Source organism: Nothoprocta perdicaria, unplaced genomic scaffold (assembly GCF_003342845.1).
Source record: "Nothoprocta perdicaria isolate Ctin4 unplaced genomic scaffold, notPer1 scaffold_214, whole genome shotgun sequence".
NCBI classification, from domain to species: Eukaryota; Metazoa; Chordata; class Aves; order Tinamiformes; family Tinamidae; genus Nothoprocta; species Nothoprocta perdicaria.
This window is the reverse complement of record NW_020455360.1, coordinates 737,548-749,982: the sequence shown is the minus strand read 5'-3', so window position 1 is coordinate 749,982 and position 12,435 is coordinate 737,548. Positions and strand designations below refer to the sequence as shown.

Genomic DNA, 12,435 nt, shown 5'->3' with positions numbered 1-12,435 from the left:
ATGGGCTTCTTTGTTGGCTATAGCACTGTTCTTAATGCRTTTACCAAGAGAAATAGAAATAATAAGCAGCATGGTCAATAATAATGCATAAGTTAACCCTTAACAACACTAAGACAAGTGCAGATTTACAATTTTTGATCATCTCAGGGTGGGACTGCAGCTTGAATGTGCTGGAGAGATGGAAGGCAATACAGTTATTTTCAGACAAACTCTTCTGAAAGGACAACATTAGGTTGAACCTCTTARCTTTTCCTGAGCATCTGATCTGTGTTCTGAGGTGAGCAAAGATGTCAGTGTGAAATGAGCTTGCCTGGGAGACACGTGCCCACAGAGACTGTGGGCGAGCACTGCAGAGCGAAAGGAGAGGCTCACGGCGAGCTGCAGCGCGCCTGGGCGCTTCTGGGAGCATTTGGCAACACTTCAGTCGCAGCCTCCCATTAAATGTCTGGAAAAGTCTTCAGCACATCTCCCAGAAATGAAACAAGATTGATGATGCTAAAGTACACGGTCCTGTTTTGGAGCAGCCCGCCACGCAGGGCTCCATGCCTGCCCAGTCATGTCCCTGCGTCCAGCCAGGCTGCATCCCCAAGCSCTGAGCTTCGAGATGCCGGGATTGTCTTTGGCAGCGGCGCTTGCCACACGGGAATGGATGTGGTGAATGGGTTGTAGGAGATGGACTGTCTTGTTTAGCRGATCCCTCTGCAGCATTGGGGAGTTGTTCGGGCCAACTGAAGGCACGCGCCGTGGTGGGCTGGTGCTTGGCAGCTCCTTGTCAGCTTTAGACCGGCTCATTTTTCACTTGTAACCCCGTGACCAGGTTGTTCTATGTTGCAGGGTGGGGGAAATTGGCAGCCCTAGAGAAATAATCAAGTAAGACTGCAGATATAATTACCAGGCAAGCATCCCTGTGCTTCCCCGGGCTTGGGGCGTCCCAGGTGTAGCGGCAGCTCTCAGTGCAACATCTTCCTCCTCGCAGTCGCTCCCTAAATCTTCTAGATACCCCAGTCTGGTAGCTTGAGAACTGACTTTTTGAACCAGTCAAATACTCGCTTTTTAGTTCTTTGTTCTGCCTCTGCAGAGACAAGAAGCTTTCTGCTGGCTTTCTGTGCCTCCCCAGCAGAAAATGAATTAGCCTCTTTGAAAGATAATTCCAGTGTTTTTATGTTGTGTATGGGCAGAAATAACTGACATGAATGATGCCGCTCCAGAGCTGCAAATGTCCAAGTGAAACAGGGAAACCTAAATCCATCAGTAGAACTAAACTAAATATTACTTAAAAAATCAGCACTTCCACTCTCCAGTAATCCTAGACTAACCTTCTGCAGTACACAAGGAGCAGCAAAGATCATAATCTAAGACTCAACTACTTTTTTTGTGACTTGTGATAAAATATCTGGTAATATTTAATGTGTGCTTAGAACGTTTGAAAAACAATCTGTGATCTTGATCTGCTTGGAATCTGTGGAAAGTTGCTGGAAGAAAATTAAATTCATTTAATTTCTCTTTTTAAAGCCTTGACATATGGAAAACRTGGGCAATTAGAGCTTGGAAACAGACGTGGATTGCCACCAATACACTAATACTTAGGCTTAAAAAAAAGTGAATTTTCACAAGGCCACATGTGSTAGTCCTTGAAAATTTAGTTGTGCACATCTCTGCTTGTGTGTCTGGTAAAGATATAATAAGTTTYAAATAATATATGAATGACAAGCTCAACTGAAGATTTGGCTAATATCTGTTCAGTACTTTACATGCGTTTTTCAGATTTCTGACTGAAATTTTAGTTTTCTCATTGAAAACTTCATCAGTTAGAGGATGTTCATCCACTCCATTATTGGATTAAGAAGGTGTGCTAGGGGTTTCTTCATGTGATTTTTGTTGTAAAATTAAACCTGGACTTGGTGAGATTAGACTTGTGATTTGAGGTGTAGTTGCTGATCCACATYATTGGAAAGCAGCCCCTTAACCAGTGTGTCCCGTCCCTCCGGATGCTCTTTGGGCTCCCTGGGCCTGGGCTGCTGGGGTGTCCTCCCCGCGGCCACCCCAGGGCTGTGGCCAAACCCGCCTCCCGTGCGGCTGGGGAAGCCTTATCTCCCACTCCCTTAACTCAAATGATGAGTTCCCCGCACAGCTTTATTGCTGCTCTGTACCGCGAGGAGCTTTTAATTTTTTTGACTGATTGTCTTTTTTTATTGCTCAAGTGCTGGGTGGCATATTGCTGGCTTTTGTCACCGCAGCCTGTTTTGAAAGACTGACTTTTATACTGCTTCAGCCTTTCACAGCTAGAAGARTTGCAGCAAACCAGTAAGCAGGGACTTGCGCGGTGAACGTTGGCCCAAGTACGTTTCCGTAGGAATAAATGGATTCCATCTACAGACTCTGGAAATGGGAACTCCAGCTTTTTCAGCTTCAGAAATATCAGTGCAGCAGATGGGGATGGCTCTCGCCCTCAGGAGCGCGAGAGGGCACTTGGCAGCGCGTGGAGCAGGTGCTGAGCAGGGCAGTGCCCGCCGCTGCCCGGGGAAGCAGTTCCTGGGAGCTGCAGGAGCGGCTGCGGGGACAGGTCGGCACGGACAGGCAGCCTGGGAAGGGGTTGCAAAGAGGCCCCACGGGTCATCCCGTCAGTCATGGAGGTTTTTAACTTGACAGACAGMAGTTAGGAGCCGGCACTTGGTCATGAGGTAGCATTTCCGAACCGCATTTCTGTCTCGTACTTGTGTGCTCTGTAGTCGTGGCACAACCGGTCTTGGAGACAGTGAGTAGGTTGTGTGGTTGCAGGTCGGTCTCCTAACGTCTGTTGGGCCAAAAATAATGCAGGTAAGTGGGGGCCTCTCCTGTGGGATTCATGCAAGCTAAACCCAGCTATGGAGGCTAAAATAGCAAAGCTGTAGGAAGGTAGGAATATTTTTTTTTTCATGATATATAGAGAACAATAGTATGAATTGCCTGTTTTGTGGAAAAGCAATGAAGCTTTTACAGCTTTGGTAGAGAGGTCTCAAGTCACAAAAGCAAATAAGCACAAATGAACATCACTGGGACCTAGGCACATATCTAAAGTTAAGCAGGGGCTTAAGTGCTTGACTGCACAGAAATGCAGTGATTTAATTAGGATCTTGTTACATTTGACAAGCATTATCTGAGTCTGGAGAGAGAGCCATAAGAAAGGCTAATTCCAGGTAGATGTGCGTGGCTGCCAGTATGAAGCAGGAGGAAAAGCACCTTTTCTTAAATGCATTTCAGTGAGGAGGTTTGAACTCCTATTAGAAAATGAGTGTAAAATGYACAAGGATCATTCAGAAAGGAGAGAGGAGTGTCTAGTTCTTTTTAAAAAATCATAAAGAAGTCATATACAAAGTTTTAATTTATTGTATTTATTGGTCAACTGCTCAGTCAAGTGCTAGGCTTCATTTTCTCTAAAAATTGATGATGATGATTCTGAATATGAACTCTCCTGGGATATTTTTCCATTTTCCATTGAATAATTAGTTTATGATTTTTTTTTCTAAGTACTTAATATAGTGTATCAGGTTTAGTCACCATGTTGGTACAGTGAGCTAAAATCATTAAAATTGATTCCACATGTGATAAATGCCAGGCAATCAGCAGCTCTGCTACATAGGTTTCCTATCCTTTGTGTTGACTCTGTGATAGTAACTCAGCCCTGAAAAAGAAAAATATAATAAAATAGTGATTCYATGAATGGCGTCTGGATATAGGCAGTGTTAGGATGAGAAGCGCTCCCTAATTCCTCAGGCATTGCTAGAACAAGTAAAGGCAGTTATTTGCAGGGAATGAAAAATCAAGCATTCTAGAAACTGCTTTTCATGTGTCTATTTATCAATTACAGTAGCTGTTAAAAAGAAACCACAAGTTCTGTGGTTCTCCTCTGAATCAGAAATACCAACTGCAGTTATTTTACATCACTGATGATAGCTTTTCTGATTATAGTTGTTACACAATTATAGATTTTTCTGATAAAGTCTATRATTGTAAAAGCATTTAATATCCATCAGCAATTATTTCCTTACAGAACTGTAGCTGAGAATTAAATTCAGAACTATCCAAGTGCTTTATCGATGAAGTAGGTGTTTTTCTCAAAAGAACAATGGCTGAACGTATGTGTAACTGTCACATATTTGGCTGTCTTTTAAAAATTCCTTCTGACTTTAAGGGCATTAAGGCATTTCTACTAGTATTCAGAAAGGTTTTCAATGTCTTTTTGGCTAGTGAGCTAAAAAATGCAAACTATTACTTTGTTGATCTTGTTTCTAAACTGAACTGCATTATCGACTGAGAGTGTGTTCTTAACGTATTGTTAAAAGTGCTTTGAAAACTTGTAAATCCCTGTAATTTATGTTCCTGTGGTCTCGACTGCTCCTTTCTGTCCTTCTGGTTTTAATTTGAATGCAGTCTTGTCTGGGTGTGTACCTGTAAAATTGTGTTTTTCCAAGTACAATTTACAGTCATGACCTTAAGTTTTACAGTGCTCCTAACCTTATAGGAGCTTCTTACTATACTGAAAAGCCAACTTTGGGTCAAGCAGCTCTTTCATATTATAATTGTATAATCGAGGTTACTTGGACCAGATCTGATTTGGGCATTTTTTTAGTTTATCGCAAAGACTTTGTAAGAATATCAAGTAAATCAGAAAAGTGCCTTTGCAAGGAGCRCAGTAATAGCATTGCCTTACTTCTTCAGACGTACACAGTTGTAAACTTAGCCTGCTTCATGACAACAGTCCCATTTATCTAAACAATTCTCCTTTTAGAGTCAGTGGCACTGATAGAAACCGAGATAAGAAATGCAGATGGGAGGATCTTTCGGAGGCTCCGCTTACTGCAGCTCCTTGCTGGGCGCCTTACAATCACCTTTTCTTTTCGGTGCCCGCGAACGCGTAGCAGACGTCCCGGTGAAACACAGGCTCCTCTCATTGCTAGAGAGCTGCCTGGTAAAGGACGATCAAGCATCGTAGGGGKTTTTACAGTCCGGGTGATCTCTTTCCTCCTCCTTTTTTCTTTTTTTCTTTTTGACTTTCTTATGTTTAGGTGGCACAGGGTTGGGTCGGTTTTTGTTTTGTATCTGTRAATGATCATAGTCCCTTTTTCTATAATGCTCTGTCTTTTGAATGGAAGGATGAAATGATCTCTTGTATTGCAGCGTTCGGATTAATCCATTTCTCATCTATTGTCTTTTGGAGAACAGGGAAAAGAAATTTCAAAGTCGTGTATTTGTTGTGTTTCTCTGTAGTAAAAATGATACTTGCACACTAAAACAGAAATTATTTGGACTTAATATTCTCAGTTTTATTTTTAGTATTTATGAAGTTTTTATTCTAACCATGCTCCTATTTGTAGCGTGACTCTCAGTAGTTAACAGGAAGGGAACAGATAGATTGATCACATGTTTTAATTGTGTTACCTTTGCATTTTCAGGTAATTGTGCAGTCGGGCCGTCAYCCCACGGTGCTGCAGAAACTGTGCCAGTTGCCTTTCCAGTACTTCAGCGATCCTCGCTTAATCAAAGTGCTCTTCCCTTCGCTCATAGCCGCCTGTTACAATAACCCTCAGAACAAGCTCATCCTGGAGCAGGAGATGAGCTGTGTTCTGCTCGCCACCTTCATTCAGGTAGCTATTCCCACACTGCAACTGCCCCCCACTCCTCTCGGCCTCTCCCTGTGTATGGAAATCATTTGCCTTAAGTAAAACAAGTAAACACCACTGAAGTGCTCTAAGATACGATGCCGTTCTTTTCAAACCACAGATTATATCTGTACCTGAAACATCTTAGAGCGCTGGAAGGTTGCGGGGTAGTTCAGGTTCTCGCTACCCTGCACGGGATCCTGTTTTCATTAAAGTTACGGGGCGTGCTGGTAAGGTTTGGTGTAGATCCTGCCTTTACAGGACAATTCTTAAAATCTTTATTAAAAAAAAAAAAAAAACTACTTCACATGTAGCATATCTGAAATTTGTGTATTAATCTGTTTACATATATAAGCACAGTTGTATACTGTGTACAACAGATTTACAGGGAGAACTGATGTGTATATATTTTATGCAGAAAATACACAGAACATATGTTATGACTCTAATCTTGCAATCTCTGCTTTTGACAGTAAGCCATGGAGGTCATTAGGAATACTGTTTTGAATAAGGATTTAAAGCATTTTTGTTCCCTTCAAGAAAATTTATATTCTCTGCTTTATTTATCAGATTTTGTGCATGTCTCATAGTTTCCATACGTGTTATTGACTGTCGTCAGATGAATAAATGCAGTTTTCATTAAATAGTGTGCTATTAAGAAAAACAAAACAAAACAAAGAAACTAGGTTTGGGAGCTTCTAACGCTGCTAGAGCTCTGAATCAGTCACCTGAAAGTTAATCTTGTTGATACAGTCATGTTAGTACAATGTCTTTTCCTGATGCTTTACAGCTAGTCCAATGTGGATCTGGGAGGGAGGGCACAAGAGCTAAATATTTACTAAGAGTCCTACCGTAACATCAAACTTCTGAGTGCTACTACTTTTTATCCATTTAATACTAAAATAATAGTTAAAAAATATAAAATGTTATATTAAAAATATGTAAAAATATGTACCGTGTTGTAATGAAGTGGTGTTTGAATACGGTTATAATTCATGTTTCACTTTATATTGAAATATTCTAATATAAAAAATACAGACTGTGGTTTAGCAACAGAAGTGGCCAAAAAAAAAACATGCAAGATTATTACAGCTATATGTATATGGTTTGATCTTTGTATTCCCTCAGCCAAAAAGTATGAGTGTAGAGGGAGTGTCCTGTAGCTGGATAATTAAAGCTATTTACCTTGCTTTCTTTACTKTAAAGGAGAGATTGGTACTTAAATCCTTGGTAGCTATAGTTAAGCATAACTATATTTACAACTAATTTGATTTCTAGTTAGGAGTATATTGTACCTTGGATGCCAAGTCCATACACTGTTCTTTCAGGCTTCTAAAAAAAAAATGTATTAAAATATGGAAGCTCCTCATGTTGTATAAATTACTGTTTCTTTGCTGGCTTCAATGATATTGAAACTTTCTACCCAAATCTAATCCCTAATATTCAACAAACAAGCACAAAAAAAAAAAAAAAATCTGGAAGGAACCAAAGAATGTTTAAATATATTTTAAAATATATTTAATGTACACAGATGTTGTACACGGGATGCACGAAGCAACTCGCCTCTCTCTCCATTGCAATTCACTGCTGTTTGTCAAACAAACCTCTTATTTGCTTCAGTGGCAGTTTTGGTGAAGACTGTAAAATGTTTGTTCATGACTAGAAAATGAGATTCTTCCTGTGCCACAGAATGCAAAAAGAAGCCCTGTTTATGTAAATTTTTGGTGGCATGGAAGAATATGCCAGTTAAATACAGTACTTCAAAGGAATGTGAGCTGTATAAATCAAATTGAAATGATTGAAAGATTTTACAACTTTTCATGTTATACCTGCCTATCAACAGATTTCTTTTCATCATCTGAAGTTTGCGTCATCCTTTTTATTGTTGTTCCTTCCAGTTCTCCATGAGAAAATTAAAAAATGTATCTGTGTGTATATACAATTTGTTAAGTTGTATCTCCTACATCCACTAAAGCACCTCTGTGAATTCTGGAACAAAAGCTCCAGCCCTGAGCGCCGTGGCTCCCCTACGGCATCGGCCACGCTGGTCAGGCTGCCGCCGAGGGCCCCTCCGGTGGGAGCAGCGACCGCAGCGCGCCGGGAGCCCAAATGAACGGCTCCCGAACCGGCTGCGCGCTCCGGAGCATCCCGAGGGACACAGGCCTGCGCGGGAGCGGCGCCCGCTCCCGGGAGACCAGCACTCGGACGCCAAGGCCACCGGGAAGCGGAGCCCAGGAAACTGGGGGCGGGGGAGATGCAGAARGAGCGTGTCAAGAGCTGCGAGTGCCAGTCGGAAACGCGCCGTGTTTTATGCAAGCATAGCTGCGCTCTTGAATTAAAAACCACGATCAAAAACTACTTCCTGAGAAGGCATTAAAGCCTTGCTTTTCCTATAGCGTGTATTAACAAGCATCATTTCTCACAAAAAAAAAAAAAAAATCCTCTCTTAYGTTACAGAATTTAGTAGTATTCTGAGATATAGCAAAAAAAACACAGTTTAATTTACAATTCTTCTAAAGTATTAGTATTTTTGAGTGACCATAGACTTATTTTTTTTTTATTCCTTGGATAAATCCAACAAGCTGATGCCTTTTTATTTTTTTCCTTCCCTATAGGATTTTGCACAGAATTCAAGCCAAACGGATAATCAACCATCCCAGCAGAGGGGTACGTCTCCACTGAAATGTATTAACATAGCAATTAGGTAACAAAGCAGGCAGAGATGGCATTTTACTTCAATTCAGATTTTTGTGTATGTAGCACCATGAAAAGAACAGAGGAAATTGAAAAAATTTCCTTGGGAGGAGGTCTCTAGCTTTTTTTTTTTTTTTTTTTTTTTTTTTTTTTTTTTTTTTTTGTATGTGATCTCCAGTAGTATCAGAAATTCAGAATATTAATTAAATCAAATGTGATATTATGTCTCAAAATGTGATACTGTACATGGGGATATTTAATTAGCTCTCACAAAGGATACCAGCAAATGGTTCGGCACCCTGCAGTCACACAGACGTACCAATGTACCCGAGGAGCCAAAAATTAGTGAAAAACTGTGGTGTGATTATCCAGCACAGTGTCTGTTTGCAGAAGAGCCTTGGGTTTTGTTTTTTTTTTTTTCGCAGTCATTGCAAATATTCTGTCGAATACAGTTGACCACTGTAGGCTAAACATCTGAAAACTACTCAGCTARGACAGCTATTACTTCTTAAATAAGCAAGAAATTCAAGTGTGTTGATGGGAATCTGGTCACAAGTTGTCCAGATCTCATATAAAGTGCAGTAGTCCCTCAGATAGGCATTTGCTCCTTAATAGCAAGTAGAAATGCACCACAGTTACTGGTTTATATTTTGCTGCTTTTTTCTTTTCTTTTTTTTTTTTTTTTTTGGCAGAAGATGAGCAGTTCTAAGTATAACACATAAGCGTCATGCTTAAAAACAAATTATGAAATGTAAAATTAAGGTAAATCTGTGGTGATTTCTACTATCAACATTGCACTGTTTAGTTTGAAATAGCTTCACGCAGTGTTTATTACACAAACCTCCCAGGCTTGTGTCGGCRTGAGAATCTGCTCGCGCAACCTGAGTGAAAACTCCCTTTTTTTTTCTCTCATGACTCAAACTGAGTGAACTTTTAAACAAAGATGAGTAACATGCGAATGCCATTTCCACGCACACTCTGGCTGCAAAAAGCTGAGGTAATAAGGATGGGAGAATCTGGGATTATTGTGATCACTTTATCTCACTTCAGCGTGAAGGATGGAGCCCCCGCAAAAAAAGCTAAAGAAGACAAAGCCCTGCTTTGTTCAGTGCTTCGGTGCGTTGGGCTCTGCAAGCCCAACATGCAAAATGCACAAGGATACAAAACCTGCAACCGTGCAGAGCACAGGGCTTAAATAATAATTTTAAATCCCCTAAGGCTTCCTCAGACCCTTGCCCCCCTAGCAAAATGAAGCCCCGCRGAGGCCTGACGCCGCGATCTGAGAGCACTCCGCTGGGGAATGGGGCTGGGATCGGCTGCGGGTGCATTACTCATAATTTACTGCCGCCTTATCTTGAGAGGGAATAATGTGGTAATTTTATGTTCTCTCTCCAACAGAGAAATTTTTCAGTGCCCAAGACTATCTGGAGCTTTGCAACCGGTTCCCCCGTCAGTCCTGGGAGGAAGCACGGCATTTCTTCCTAAAAAAATGAGCATGTCCTCACTGGTTTTGGGGCGCTCACACTTGAGCGGAGCGTTCCGGGCCAGCYGCCCGCTTGGAAAGCCTCTCCTGAGAAGTTTTGATACGCTAAACACTTATTCTGTAGATATATGTAATTTGCACTATTTATATCTTAAGAACTGTAGATAATTCTGAGTTCTGTTTTGTAATTTTGGGCAATTAGCATTTAGTTCCTTCCCTTGTCCCACGTCATGGTCAGGGTGGTCCCTGCACCGTGGTGCCTGTGCTGCAACACGGCTGAGAGGAGGTGGAGAAGAGAAGAAAAAAAAAWGTTCTATATATCTTGTAATAAAATAACTTATTCTGGCCGTTGTGCGGCTGCTGTGTGACAAAAGTCCATGCGCTCCAAGTGCCACGAGGGCACAAGGCGCGCGAGAAGGGGATGAGCCCTGTGTGTGGCATCGTTTCTCATCAAAAGTCTGCGGAATTGGTCAGATCTGAGTGCGGGGCCCGTTCCTAGCTGATTTTGGAGGCGCTTTAGGCGGTTTCTAACCCATAACGCGTTTTAAACGTTTCCATAAGCCTTTAATAAAGCTCGTTCAACCCGTGTGCTGTCCGATGCCGTTAAAACCGTTAGGCGCCCGCGCGGCCCCGCGACGCGGCTGTCCTGCGCGTGACGCCCGCGCCGCGGCCGGACGCAGCCGGCTCGGACTGGCCAGAACCGGCTTGGGCCGCCGCGCGGCGGCAGTGCCAGCGGCTCTGTGGGGACGKCGCCGCCGGGGCCCCGAGCGCCGTTCCGCGCAGCTCCGCGGCCGCCGGGGCCTGAAGCGGGAGCCCGGCGCGCAGCGCTTCGCCAGTCCCGGGACGCGGGTGAGTCCGAGGCCCCGCGGCGGGGAGGGAGCGGAGAGCCCCGGCGCCACCTGCCCGGACAGGAGGGACGAGACCCCRGGATGTCCCCCGCGCCTCTCCCGCAGGCCCCGACCGCGGTAGGACAGGTSCCCGGCGGCGCCAGGCGCAGAGCGGGAGCCGCCGCCTCGACGGGGCGGTAACGCGGAGCCCCCTCGCCGTGCCCGGCCGCGGCAGGTGCGGAGCGCCCGCGAGGGGAAGGGGGAAGCGCCGCTCCCGCGCCCAGGAGTGCGTGGCGCGGGGACCCGGCCCGTGCGTCTCACGCGTTGTCGTCGTCGTTCTTTCCTTTTTTTTTTTTTTTTTTTTTTTTTTTTTTCCTTTCAATTTATAACAGAGTCATAGCTTACAGAGGTACGAGTCTCTTTTTTTTTTTTTTTTTTTTTTTTTTTTTTTTTTTATTAAGTCCAAAATATTTAATCCCACTATTCAACTGCTGCTGCGACAATAAATAACAATAACTTACTTTTTGTTCGTTAAAGGCTCAAACAATCCGTCCTCCGTCCAGCGATAACTTAACATTAATATGACTCTTTTTTGGTTTTCCTGATAAAAAGTCTCGTCTCCGCGTCCCTCTTCTTTTTTTTTTTTTTCCTTTTCTCTTTCTTTCCGAGGCACCGGCGTGAGATGAGGGGCTGCGCGGACGCGGAGGGGCGCGCGCGCCGGGGCCGCTCCGCCCGCCGCTCCCTTCCTGGCGCCCCGCGGCCGGGAGAGCCGCGTTTCTCGGGGAGAGAAACATCGAAATCCGCCGGGAATAATTAAAAAAAAAAAATACAACAAAAAACTCCGGGCGGGGGCTGGGTCCGCGGTCGGGTGAAGGCAGCTGGAATTCCGGTGCGTTTTGGCCGTCGGTAACGTACTTTTGTTCTTTTTTTAAATAAGAATAATTAATAAAAATAACAATAAAAAAACCGAAGGCGTCTCGCAGTGTCCGGCGCGCTGTGGCGGCCGCGGCGCGTGTCTCATGCAGGGAGCGCAGGCATGCGGAGGTGCCGCGGCGGCGGGCGCCTCACGTCTCGGCCGGGCTGGGCACCATGCTGTTGGGGGTGTCGGGGAGCTGCGAGGACAGCGAGGTCACGTCGCTGCCCGACGACGTGCCCAGGGAGCCGGACTCGGAGAAGGAGACCTGCGGGAAGGGCGGCGGTGAGCGCCGCAGCGCGCAGCCCCCCAACCCGGCCCCCCGGCCCGGGCCCCGGCGGGGCGGGCGCTCACCAGCTGCTGGAAGGCGGGTTGCTCCAGGTCGCTCTGCAGCGCGAAGTCGCTGAGCGCCTTCCAGGGCGGCTGGTAGGTCTGCACCTCGACGGCGCTGCCCTGCACGGCGCTCTCGTGCCGCACGGGGCTGCCGGCCACCAGCGGCGTCCCGGTGAGGCCCTGCAGGCTCTGCGGGGACACGGCCCGGGCCGTCAGCGCCACCGACGGCGCCGTCGCGCCCGCCGCGCCCGCCGAGCGCTCACCGTCTTGTCGCTGTGCTGCTGCTGCTGGAGCTGCTTCATGAGTAGCGACTTCTTCTTGTCTTTGCAGCGCTTGTTCTGGAACCACACGCGGATCACGCGCGGGCTCAGCCCCGTCATCTCCACGAGCTGCTCCTTCATGAGGGCGTCGGGGCGCGGGTTGGCGGCGTAGCAGGTCCGCAGCGTGTGYAGCTGCTTCTCGTTGAGTACCGTGCGCACGCGGGTCGTCTTCTCGGCCGCCTTGTGCGCCGGCGGCCGCGGGGCGGGCGGCCGCCCGGGCACCGGC

At 45.4% G+C, this 12,435-nt stretch overlaps 2 protein-coding genes across 3 annotated transcripts in view; one reads left to right on the top strand and one right to left on the bottom strand.

The window, feature by feature from the left end:
- The window catches only part of SCAPER (S-phase cyclin A associated protein in the ER), a 129,973-nt gene extending 119,872 nt beyond the window's left edge, over window positions 1-10,101 (top strand). For both annotated transcript variants that reach the window (XM_026038638.1, XM_026038637.1), the window contains exons 29-31: window positions 5,433-5,624; window positions 8,255-8,306; window positions 9,732-10,101. In XM_026038638.1, the coding sequence (XP_025894423.1) occupies window positions 5,433-5,624; window positions 8,255-8,306; window positions 9,732-9,826 (339 nt within the window). In that variant the 3' untranslated portion in view covers window positions 9,827-10,101. The remainder of the gene's footprint in view (window positions 1-5,432; window positions 5,625-8,254; window positions 8,307-9,731) is intronic.
- Window positions 10,102-11,707: 1,606 nt separating this feature from the next.
- On the bottom strand, window positions 11,708-12,434 carry ISL2 (ISL LIM homeobox 2; the record flags this gene model as incomplete). Its single annotated transcript, XM_026038654.1, has 3 exons — window positions 11,708-11,824; window positions 11,911-12,078; window positions 12,153-12,434. Coding segments are annotated over 3 exons (567 nt in total), but the record flags the coding sequence as incomplete, so codon positions are not given.
- Window position 12,435: the final 1 nt, after the last annotated feature.